This window comes from Leptopilina boulardi, unplaced genomic scaffold, assembly GCF_019393585.1.
Source record: "Leptopilina boulardi isolate dan_hultmark-lab unplaced genomic scaffold, ZJU_Lbou_2.1 LbouV2_327, whole genome shotgun sequence".
In the NCBI taxonomy this organism is placed as follows: domain Eukaryota; kingdom Metazoa; phylum Arthropoda; class Insecta; order Hymenoptera; family Figitidae; genus Leptopilina; species Leptopilina boulardi.
This window is the reverse complement of record NW_026137893.1, coordinates 1,910,452-1,923,823: the sequence shown is the minus strand read 5'-3', so window position 1 is coordinate 1,923,823 and position 13,372 is coordinate 1,910,452. Positions and strand designations below refer to the sequence as shown.

General features: G+C 27.4%; 1 protein-coding gene across 1 annotated transcript; it reads left to right on the top strand.

Moving 5' to 3' along the window:
- The first annotated feature begins 11,053 nt into the window (after nt 1-11,053).
- LOC127284975 (uncharacterized) lies at nt 11,054-11,989 on the top strand. Its single transcript, XM_051310717.1, has 2 exons — nt 11,054-11,281; nt 11,482-11,989. Exons 1-2 carry the CDS (start codon nt 11,192-11,194, stop codon nt 11,917-11,919), a joined length of 528 nt encoding a protein of 175 aa, XP_051166674.1. The 5' UTR covers nt 11,054-11,191; the 3' UTR covers nt 11,920-11,989.
- The last annotated feature ends 1,383 nt before the right edge of the window (nt 11,990-13,372 follow it).

Below are 13,372 nucleotides of genomic sequence, written 5' to 3'. Positions count from 1 at the left end.
AGAAAAAAGGTGGGTAAAATGTTGTAAAGATAGAGGATAAAAGTCGTTAGGATACAGGGTAAAGGATAAATTTGTGATGGATAAAAATGTTACTAAAATATTACTAGAAAAATGGATGTTCATCGAGATATTTCGAGTTCAAGATATGACGTCAGAGGCCTGGAGGGACAACAAACAGACGACACAATGTTATTCTTATGGGAAAGAAAATTTGTTTCCACTTTCATCAATTTTATTCATACTTTATGAACACGGAAAACGCTTGTTGACATATAATAAAATTAAAATTTGTGTTGATAATTAATTTTGTTATATATTTGATATCATGAAGTAGTATAAGGAGACCTCACGGCAATGGTAGTAGAGGTAAAAGTCAGCCTACATTTGGGGGAATAGAGTTGTGCTAGTTCTGACAACGTTCAGAGGCAGCGCTTTTGCGGAGAAAATGTAAATTACAGAAACAGTTTTGGCGGTATTATGCTTATTGTGTACTACAGGTGGTTTGAGATTCAAGTGAAAAGTGTTGTGACAAAAAGAAATAAAAGAAAACAGTGCAAATGCCTACAACTTGCATAATACAATACAATTATTTTATTAATTCCATTTCATTTCCCAAGTATGTCTTTCCAGGGTTGCTGCAGATCAGGGAAAAGTCAGGAAGTTTTGTCAAAAAGACTGCAAAAATTTTTAAATCGTGGATTGGATACCAAAATTCTGGGTTTTTAATATTTTTATTAAAAAGTTCTGTAATTATAATTATGAAATTGTTTAGTTGATTAACTCGCTTCCTTGAATGAGACTTTACGACTGACTTTTTTTAAGAAAACACTTAATTTATTGACTCCTTAAACTCGTCTCAAAATATCAAAACATCTCTTTAAGCCTTTTTTATTAGGAGCGGGGAAAAAGATAAAACTTCGACTGGAAATCAGGCAACAGTCAGGGAAAAAATTGAATATCTGTAGCAACCCTGAAATTTCACTTTTTAGTTGTTACTGAATTTTCAGTATTTCATTAAAATTTGCCTAAAAATATTAAATTAAATTTCACTTTTCACTTGTTACTGAATTTTCAGTATTTCATTAAAATTTGCCTAAAAATATTAATTCCATCTCTATTCCATTTTATCAACAGTATATAATAATTTTGTTACTTCTTCTTCACTTCGTAAAGTTATAAAGCTTGAAAGTGGGTTCAGCTTTTCATGGAAAAAAATTTTTACTTCTAAATTTTTTAGAACAACAATCTTTCTTTCGAAACTGGCATCATCTCCCATTCTCACGAAGGCAAAGAAATTTTCACCTCCAGGAATTGTACACCACTGCTTTGAAGGCAATTTAAAAGATTTAAAATTTTGTTGGCATTTTTCAAATGAAAATGCATTTTCCGACATGATCCCTGTAAAAATGGTAATACAATTTTTATAAATAAATAAATAATGACATGCAATAAAGTACACTTATGTACATTTATTTCAATAATATACCAATAAAATTTACTCATGTACTTACCTAAAATAACAATCTTTCAGAATTAATATATTTTATAAACCGCACTTATATACAGCTAGGATTTGAAATAATACTCAAATTATGTTTACATCCGTTTAATACAGGTTAATATGTCAGGAGTAAGCAGACGATATTTCAGTACTAAATTTCAACCGCAGAGGCGCAACCTCTGAACGTTGTCAGAAATCGCACAACTCTGTTCCCCCAAATATAGGCTGGCTTTTAAGCCGCGTGAGGTCTCCTTATACTACTTCATGTTTGATATATTTTATATATTTGATATATTTTATATATTTGAATTGCATTGATAGATTCTCTGAATTCGTGATAAAATATAAATATTGAGGTTAGAAAAGTTTGTTTACTAATCACATTTTACATTTTAACATTATTAAACAATATCCAGTATGCATGTTATTCAAAAAGATAAAATATATATATTTTAAGTGGGAATTACCGCAGCAGTAAAAGATTTCAAGTTAGTAAACAAACACCCCTAACCTCAAAATTTATACTTTATCACGAATTCAGAGAATGTATAAATGCAATTGAATCAAATATATAACAAAATTAATTATCAACACACATTTTAATTTTATTATATGTCAACAAGCGTTTTCGATGAATAAAATTGATGAAAGTGAAAACAAATTTTCTTCCCCATAAGAATAACATTGTGTCGTCTGTTTGTTGTCCCTCCAGACCTCTGACGTCATATCTTGAACTCGAAATATCTCGATGAACTGACACAGCCTAATATGCACAAAAAATTCAGTTACTACCCAACTCTGCTTTCGTGCAACAATACAGACGTTGAGTTGTAATTTCCCAGTTCTGATTATTTACGCACTGTCGTCAGCTATCAGTTGTATTAGTCAAAGATATTTTTATTAATAGACAATAATTATAGGCAAAATATTTCCACATGCAATTACTTATATATAAAATTTGTGGATTTAATAAGTTATGTGTAAAATTACTAATATTTTTATTAAATTTAGACAGTTTACTCAAATATGACATCCATTTTTCTAGTAATATTTTAGTAACATTTTTATCCATCACAAATTTATCCTTTACCCTGTATCCTAACGACTTTTATCCTCTATCTTTACAACTTTTTACCCACCTTTTTTTCTGTGTAATTAACGGATTAATCGATTGTCCATCGATATTGTCAAGCATAAATTTTATTGTTCCTTCAAAAGGTTTAAGAAATCAAAAACTGTTCAGAGTTAAATTTAATAAATCTAACTATTTAGACAACAGTGTTATTAACAGAATTTGTACTAGAGCTAACGAGTACTGTCCATAGAGATAATATAAATAGAGTAGACAAGGTATAGGCGGCTGCGTAAGAGGGAAGTGTCCTGACATAAACAGAATGGGTTGGAAAGAGAAGAAAGATTTAACACCAGTATCTGTCCTTCAATAAGCACCAGCGCAAGAGAGACACCTACTGGTGCTAAAATCGCGTTCTCTTTCTATCAAACGGACGCCTCTATACAGACCATCTCCATTCTATTTATATTATCTCTATGGTACTGTCACGCGTTAGACTTCTTTGGTATATAGCTTTAGGCAAATTCAGAAACGACCTACGAAAATTAATTTTGTATTTATCTATATGTCACCTACATGATTTCGTCATTCTGTGATTACATTCATTATATCTTCTTATAATATTAAGTGCTTTTGCACTAAAGGGCATTTTTAACTTTTTATTTGTAAGCCCTTACATTGTAATTAAATAAATAAATAAATTATTGCATAATTAATTTATTGTTATTATTAAAAAACTTTTTTGGTAATTTAAAGATAAAAATGAGTTTGTAATAGATTTACAAAAATAGGTTTACTACTTTAAAATTTTTTAATTTTGAAACATATATTTATTTGAAAAGAACAATAGAAAAAAATTTTAAGAAAGTAATAAAATTTTGAGGATAATTTTTAAATATTATTTTTATGTAAAATGCATGCGAATTAAAAAATAAAAGAAAGATATATCTTTATCGCATGCATTTTACATAAAAATAATATTTAAAAATTATTCTATTAGTTTCTTGAATTTTTTATTTATTGTTCTTTTCAAATAAAAATGTTTTTTCAACACAAAGCTTTTAAGAATTAATAAAATTTTTTCGTAATTCTATTACAAACACATTTTTATCTTTTAATTCTTAAAACCCAATTTATTTAACCCATAAAATTAATATGGGGTTAAAATGCGACACCATTAAAATTTTCCGACTAAGTCTTTTAAAATTGGTCGTTCAAAATGATAAATTTGATAATTATTTTTAATAAAATAAATGTATTTTTTAACTTTATTTTGCATATTTTTGATTATTATTAAGAAACTTTTATTATTAATTTAAAATAGCTTATAATCTTCTGAACAAAAAATGTTAAAATTACAAAAACCCCGAAAATCAATAGTTTTTGAGCTACACTACATATTGAGTTTAAAGAAATGGGCTCAAGAATTGACTGTGGCTTGAAGCTTGATTGTGGATCAAGGCTTGATTCAGATTCAGAATCATGGCTCTAGGATGGATCATATGGCTCGAGTCTATAGTTTCAGATTTTGGTACATAGCTCAAATCTTAAACATGACTCAAGGTTTGATTCTACACTGAAAAAAACAAATTTATTTGATTCAAATACTTCAAATTATTTGAAAAATATTTAATTGGTTCAAAGACTTTTTATTTGGATCAAAAAAATATGTATTTGATTCAAATAACTTGAATTATTATTGAATCGCATTTATTTGAACCAAATAAATCGTATTTGGTTCAATTAAATAATTAATTGAATTGAATAAATGAATTTATTTAATACAAATAATGAGTTACTTGAAACTATTCATTCATTTATTTCACTCAAATATTTCGTTTATTTTAAATAAAAATAAAAAGTATTTGACACAATAAATTTATGTAATTGATTTAAATAAACTGAATTATTTAATACAAATAATTCGTTATTTAATCCTAATACTCTATTTTATCAAGACAAATAAAAAAATGTTTTAATCAATTAAATGTTTATTTGAAACGAAAATAATGAGTTACTTAATTTATTATTTAATGTTAATTAATTAATTAATACACTATTTTATTAAAGGAAAATACAATATTTTGATCAATTAAATATTTAAGTGTAATGATAATAATGAGTTATTTGATACTATTTATTTATTTATATATATTATTTAATATTCTAAGTCCAAAAGTTTTTCATCAACAAAAAATTAATGTTTACAACGATTCAGAACAACGAAAAACGCGTTTTTAATAAAAATATATTTACACTTTTTTTGAAAATTCACCTGGGATGATTCATGATAATAATCATGAAGCATATAATTAATTATATTTCATAAATTGCATTTAATTGGGAAATATAATTTAATATATGAATTTTAACTAAATCATGTTAACTACGCGTAGCGTAGTTGGTTAAGCGTTAGACTCATAATCCGTAGGTCGTAGGTTCGATTCCCCCCATGCGTTAGATTTATATATTTCTCAGGTTTGCGTTTAATCATTAATTATATGTATGAATTAGTTGAAAAATGAAAATATCCGATCATAGTATGTAGAAATTACATATTTTTTAATTTATTTATTTGAGTAAGATTTTAATTTAGAAATGGAAGAATTAGTAAATAAATATGTTATTTATTCAATTCAAATTTTGATTTATTTGAATCAAAAAATTCTTACATTTTATGCAAATAAATTATGTATCTGGATCAAATAAAATAATAATTGCCGCAATTAAAGAGGTTTTAGTTTCAATTAAAACAATTACTTATGACAAATAATCGAATATTTGATTCAAGAAAATTTTTACTTGTTTCAAGAAAAATATTTTATTAATGCAAATAAATATTTATTTGAATCAAAAAAACATGCAGTATTGAATGAAATAATTATCATAATTGATTCAAATAATTATTTATTAGCTTTGAATATTCCATTTATTTGATTTGAATATTTTGTATTTGATTCAAATAACTATTTAGTTGATACGATAAAATAAAATACTTATGTCTAGTAAATGTGTATTTAGTTTAAATACATATTTATTGGAGGATATAATATAAAAATATACATGACAAAATTTACAGTTATATAAGAATTTTATATCTCTCTTGGAAGTGTGTTTAAAAACAGATATTTCCCTTTATAGAAAAAATATTACGGAACTAAAAAATTGTACCAACATGCGTATTATAACATTGACACCACAAAAAAATGGTTCGTCTAAATATTTGAATAAATCCAAGATTTTTTTTTTCTTTTTTTTTAATGACAAAAACTATAAAAAAAAGCCAATAAAAGTCTTCTTCATTGCTTGTGCACACTCGAATTTTATATGCACTACGAAGTTTACGTTTCTTTCGAAATCTTTACAGCGGAAATCGTATAATGGTATATATATTCCACATTGATGCCGACGACAGCGTTCTGGATTATGGTGTCGTGCCAACTGTGCTGAAATTTAATGGGGTCGCACACTAGAACTAAAGAAAAGTACCAACCGTGTGTTCTTTCAGATTGTGTGTATATTGCAAGCGTCCAATTTAAAATCTTTTCTCGAGTTGCACTTTCCGCCATGAATCTCCTTTTGTTTCGATTTAATTAGAACTTTTCTTCTCCAAAATGAATCCTTCTCTCACTTGATTCTCTTTTTCTCTTTGTGAAATTTCTATAAAAGCCTCTGCATTTTTTTTCTGTGTATAAACAATAAACTCAAATGACAAAAAAAATTGCATCACTTGAAGTACATAATTATGTAGAAATATAACAAAAAAAAATCGGAATCGTTATAATAAATCATTAACTTAATTTTATAATGATTATTATTTTTATTATTATATTTAGTAAATTAATTTAAACTGTTATTATTTATACGAAATACATTCACATTCATATTCATCATTTCTTCTTATAGAAATCTACAATTTTTAATTAATTATTGCCTGCAAGTTACCATGGCAACGCATGAGAGTGAGTGCGACAGACTCTCTCTCACACTCGTGCGTTGCCATGGTAACCTGTTGGCATTGAATAATGGTTAAAGTGCCGCCATGACAGTTTTTAGTAGTTCTTTAAGGCTGCAGTCCCATGGCAGCGTTTTGCGTTGCGTTTTGTCACTAGACCGTGAGTGTAAACATAGCAAACATATATCTGCATCTCTTTTACACTCATGGTCTAGTGACAAAACGCAACGCAAAACGCTGCCATGGGACTGCAGCCTAAAGGATTAACCGATTGAAATAAAAAATGTTTAGAATTTGAATTAAAATTTTTAATTAACATTTCGTGCATAATATTTATACAAAAGGGAACACAGAAAAAAAGGTCGGTAAAGAGTTGTAAAGATAGAGGATAAAAGTCGTTAGGATACAGGGTAAAGGATAAATTTATGATGGATAAAAATGTTACTAAAATATTACTAGAAAAATGGATGTCATATTTAAGTAAACTGTCTAATTTTAATAAAAATATTAGTAATTTTACACTTAATTTATTAAATCCAAAAATTTTATATAAATAAGTAATTGCACGTGGAAATATTTTTCCTAAAATTATTGTCTATTAATAAAAATATCTTTGACTATTACAACTGACAGCTGATGACAGTACGTAAATAATCAGAACTGGAAAATTACAACTCAACGTCTGTATTGTTGCACGAAAGCAGAGTTGGGTAGTAACTGAATTTTTTGAGCATATTATGCTGTGTCAGTTCATCGAGATATTTCGAGTTCAAGATATGACGTCAGAGGCCTGGAGGGACAACAAACAGACGATACAATGTTATTCTTACGGAGAAGAAAATTTGTTTCCACTTTCATCAATTTTATTCATACTTTAAACACGGAAAACGCTTGTTGACATATAATAAAATTAAAATGTGTGTTGATAATTAATTTTGTTATATATTTGATTCATTTGCATTGATAGATTCTCTGAATTCGTGATAAAATATAAATATTGAGGTTAGAAAATTTTGTTTACTAATCACATTTTACATTTTAACATTACACAGGCACACAAAAAATAAAAAGTTGTTTGGCCGAGACACTACAATAGTCTATTTTCATGTATTTTTTCACGCTGAATCCGAATCCGAAGTCAGAATTATCAGATTGGCTCTTATTTTTGAGATAAACTCAAAAAACTGCTCAGAAAGAAAAATAAAATCAAAAAGTTAAAAAAATTTTGAATGTCACTGCGATAGTGTAATTCCATGTATTTTTTGTCGCTGATTCCGAATCCAAAGTCAGAATTGTTAGATTCGCTCAAATTTTTGAGATAATTGCAAAAAAACACAAGTAACAAAAAACTCAAAATACTCAAAATCAGTTTTTTGGAATTATCTTTAAAATTTGAGCCAATCTGTCAATTCTGACTTCGAATTCGGATTCAGCGTGAAAAAAAAAAGAAATTGCACTATCGTAGTGTTTCGACAAAAAAATTATCTGTGCCCCTAATTCAGAATTTTTATCAGTTTTTGGCGATTTTAGCTCAAAGAAATTTTTTTTTGCCGAAACATTACGATAGTGCATTTTCATGTATTTTTTCACGTTGAATCCGAATTCGAAGTCAGAATTGACAGATTGGCTCAAATTTTGATGATAATTCCAAAAAACTGATTTTGAGTATTTTGAGTTTTTTGTTACTTGTGTTTTTTTGCAATTATCTCAAAAATTTGAGCGAATCTAACAATTCTGACTTTGGATTCGGATTCAGCGACAAAAAATACATGGAATTACACTATCGCAGTGACATTCAAAATTTTTTTAACTTTTTGATTTTATTTTTCTTTCTGAGCAGTTTTTTGAGTTTATCTCAAAAATAAGAGCCAATCTGATAATTCTGACTTCGGATTCGGATTCAGCGTGAAAAAATACATGCAAATAGACTAGTGTAGTGTCTCGGCCAAACAACTTTTTATTTTTTTGTGTGCCTGTGTTATTAAACAATATCCAGTATGCATGTTATTAAAAAAGATATAAAATATATATTTTAAGTGGGAAAATTACCGCAGCAGTAAAAGATTTCAAGTTAGTAAACAAACACCCCTAACCTCAAAATTTATATTTTATCACGAATTCAGAGAATGTATAAATGCAATTGAATCAAATATATAACAAAATTAATTATCAACACACATTTTAATTTTATTATATGTCAACAAGCGTTTTTCGATGAATAAAATTTATGAAAGTGAAAACAAATTTTCTTCCCCATAATTTTAGTAACATTTTTGTCCATAACAAATTTATCCTTTACCCTGTATCCTAACGACTTTTATCCTCTATCTTTACAACTTTTTACCCACCTTTTTTTTCTGTGCAGTCCGTAACAATTCGATTCTAGGTCGATCAAAAAACATAACCTAAAATGAGTCTGGAATAATCCGGCGATTGTGTCTAAGAAATTCGGTATTAGCAACAATAAGAGTCTTAATCTGTCCAGTAATAAAAAATAATTGGGAGTAAGCGAAAAGAATTGGGGATGACTTAAGCTCAATTCGGTTTCGTGTCTAAACCGAATTGTTACGTTACGGTGAATTCTTTTTTTCTTACCTTGAATTCTTTTCATCTGAATCAATTGAATTTACGTTTATTAATTCGAGTTGACATTATAAATGAAAGAAGTGATTGTTCTTAAGTGTAAAAATGCCGATTACGAACAGGAAATATGAAATTTTGTTAAATTGTGAAAAAGATAAATTTGACAGGCAGGCTGTATAGTGTTGATCTATTACCATCCCAAGCAGCACGGTATATCCCCTGAATATCCCTTGAATACCACCGTGGAATATTCCCATGATCTTCTAGGAAAATCAAAATGTCCGCATCATGGGAATATTCCACAGTGACATTCAGGGTATATTCCAGTGACATTGAGGGTAATATTAAAGAAATATTCCAGTGACATTGAGGCTAATATTAAAGGAATATTCCAGTGATATTGAGGGAATATTCCACGGTTATATTGAATTTTTTTTAAGTGTTGAAATAATAGAAATGTGTTATAAATTGTTATTTGAATAAGCAGGAAGATTAAAAACACATTTAAAAAAAAATTCAATGTAACCGTGGAATATTCCCTCAATATCACTGTAATATTTCCACAATATCACCTGAATATCCCCTTAATGTCACTGAAATATTCCATGAATGTGACCGAGGAATATTCCATCAATGTCACTGGAATATACCCTGAATGTCACTATGAAATATTCCCATGATGCGGATATTTTGATTTTCCTAGAAGATCATGAGAATATTCCACTGTGGTATTCAACGGATATTCAGGGAATATACCGTGCTGCTTGGGATATGATTTAGGCTGTTTTTGTGGTTCGCGCTGTATGCATAAGTGCATCTTTTTAGAAATAAAGGTATAGGTATTAGAAAAAGTTAACTTATTCACACAGCGTCCTCAGCGCGAACCTCAAAATCATATGGTAAGTCATATGATAATAGATCAACACTATGCTTCTACCTGTCAAATTTATCATTTTCACAATTTAACAAAATTCCATATTTCCTGTTCGTAATCAGCATTTTTACACTTAAGATCAATCACTTCTATCATTTATAATGCCAACTCGAATCATTAAACGTAAATTCAATGATTCAGATGAAAAGAATTCAAGGTAAGAAAATAAGAATTCACCGTAACGTACGTACCAATTCGATTTAGACACGAAACCGAATTGAGCTTAAGTCACTGCCAATTTGATTTTGCTTACAATTATTTTTATTACTGGGTGGTATAACATCTTAATCCAAAATGAGTCCGAAAAAATCCGCAATTTATATATGTACAAAATCATCATTGTTGTGGACTAATACATTTACATTTTCAATTAAGATTTTAGACCTGCTCTACCTAAATCCGGATTTGTTACACACAGATTGCCTATACTAATTCGGATTCCTTTCTGATTAAGATTTTTGTTTAGACTGTTTTGATCTAACTAAAATCAAATTGTTGTGGGCTAATTGTGGATTTATTTTATGCTAATTTCGGACTATTCTGGACTGAACTCGGATTTATCTTTTCATCCAGATTGATTGCTGACTAATAAGGATCATTTTCTGATTGTTTTCATACAATTTCTGTAGACTAATCCGGAGTGATCTGTCTGCATTTTATCTGAAATCAGTCCGAAATTTTAACCAGGGTCTACTATTCTCAAAGAGTAAAATCCCAATGAAATTTTTTTCGAACAACAAAATAAAAATTTAGAACCTATACTCTTAGGAATAATTAAAATAAAATTAAACTATACTAATATATAGTAATTTAAAAATGACAAGAATGCTGTTATAATAGGTATAAATCTCGGGCTTTTTAAATTAAAAGATAAGTGCAAAATAATTCTTGAGAAAATTCAGTAATTTATGATATCATAGTTCGGATAATAAGTAACTTGTTTTCCTTGAATTTAAAATAATATTTTGCTTCCTTGTATGATGTATCAATAAATATAAATCGCGATGTACGAACATATTGTGTGTCATAGTCTTTTGAGTTTTGTTCTTCTCTAGAATTTGATAACTTTGGCTTTACTTAATTTTTTTAGAATTATTATAAAAATTTTAAGATTTAATTTCAAGATTCTTCCATTTGTATTTAACAATGACATTTTTTAGTCAAATTTATTTTCCTCTTGTCATTCTTTCTCTAGTTTCTAGTCACGGAACAGTTGGAAATCCAAGTGAACAAAGTGTAAGGCACTTTAATTATCTTTTTAAAAATTAATAAAGGATCGGTATTATTGGATAATGATTTCACTATTGCGGCAGTTTTAAAATAAATTGAAGTTATTTTCGATTTAAATATTTAAATAAAATTTGAAAAGTATACCATTATTATAGTTTCAAATCTAATATAGAAATAAACAAAACTTTAGAAATTAACTCTTTTAGGAAAAATCTTGTCCGGAGAATATGATTCATATACCAGAGTCTGAGAATTCAACGGAGATAATTTGTGATTGTAAACCGAAATTTTTATATCATCGAGACAGCGATTCTTGTCACGAAGCATTCAAGAGAGGTCCTTGTCCTCCTGTACATTATTTTGTACTTCCATCTGAGGATGTATCAGCAAAATGTGTGAAAAATCCGTGTGTCGACGATGGACTCGTTTATTATCAAGGAAGTTGCAATCGACTTGGACATAATGGATCACCCTGCGAGGATGATTCAATTTTATTAGATGTCAATGAAATTAGTTTTGAACTCGAATGTAAGCCAATATTATTTTTCAGTAGTCGTCTCAATGTACACAAAAATTCCAATAATAATTGTCCTCGAGGTAGTCGTAGAATTTATTCAGGAAAATGTAAACACATTTTTCAATAAAATGTAATTATAATTGTATTATTTAAATTAATGTACAAAAAAAAAAAAATAAAAATACAAAAAAACGTAATTCATTCGATTTGAGTTTATTAATTTACCCTATTGAGAATTCCTTGGATACGTTCACGTAACTCTCACTCTCACTCAAAAATTTTTCAATTTCACTCTCACATTCACTCATAAACTTTTCACTCTCAATATCACTCTTACTCCAAAAATATGATAAATTGAAATATATAAAATCTAAATTTGAGGTTCATTAAAAGTAGAGTCAATTGAAATTTTAATCATTTAAATTTAGTGTGGATTGAAAATTTAATCAATGTATTGTTTTAAGAAATTAAAACTTGAAATTTTGTATTTAAATGTTCATAAAATGATGCTTAAATTAAAAAAAAATTTACAATATTGTTTTAATAATAATAATTATTAATACCTACAAATTTCAACTAATTAAACTTTTAGAGATTAGATTGTCACCTTTTTACCTTTGACACCTTTTATAATTTTTGTCTCATTTTTCGTCTACTTCGTTAATTTGTCACCCATTTCACTGATTTTGCTATTTTTTCAGATTTTTAATTTTAACATATTTTTAATACATGTTAACAATTGTAAAATTTTTTTTAATTTAAGCATCATTTTTTTAACATTTAAATACAAAATTTCAAGTTTTGATTTCTTAAAACAATACATTGATTAAATTTTCAATCCACACTAAATTTAATTCATACAAAATTTAAATGATTAAAATTTCAATTCATTCTACTTTTAATGAACCTCAAATTTACATTTTAAATATATATTTCAATTTATAATATTTTTGTAGTAAGAGTGATATATCGAGAGTGAAAAGTTTTTGAGTGAATGTGAGAGTAAAATTGAAACATTTTTAAGTGAGGCACAGTGGGGCAGAATGCATAAAAAGTTGGCAAAAAATGAAAAATTGAAAAATTTTATTCCAACTTTTAATTACATTATTTCAATAAACAATAAGTCAAAGTTTGATGAAATATATTATTTATCATGGAATCTTCAAATTCAGGTATTTAATTATATGATAGAAAACATAAAATCGTATTTTATAATATTTTAATTATTAAAATTCTTAAAAGAAACGAGCTTCTGAAATTCAAAAATTGAAAAAATTTTCTGTAAACAGTAATCATTTTAGTTATGTTCCAAGCTAGTCCAAGCGTTAATTCTTGAATTTTTTATTATGTTTTGATTCCAGGTTTCTGAATCTGCTTGAACTTTTTGCGAATATTTGCGATTTTTCGAGAAAAAGTGATTTTATTGGACCCATTGCAAAATACAGAAATATATATTTTCAATAATGAGTGTACTTTGTTTTAAGAAAATTTGTTAACCTTTAAAAATTAAACTTAATAAGATTTTGATTTTAAAATGTTCTAAATTATTAATTTTATATTTAAAAGTTTATAATTGAAAT

What these genes read in the sequence shown, in the direction of transcription:
- LOC127284975 (XM_051310717.1), top strand. Translation starts at nt 11,192, where the DNA reads ATGACATTTTTTAGTCAAATTTATTTTCCTCTTGTCATTCTTTCTCTA. An exon ending in GAAATCCAAGTGAACAAAGT is followed by an intron (nt 11,282 to 11,481) that starts GTAAGGCACTTT and finishes TAACTCTTTTAG; the next exon opens with GAAAAATCTTGTCCGGAGAA.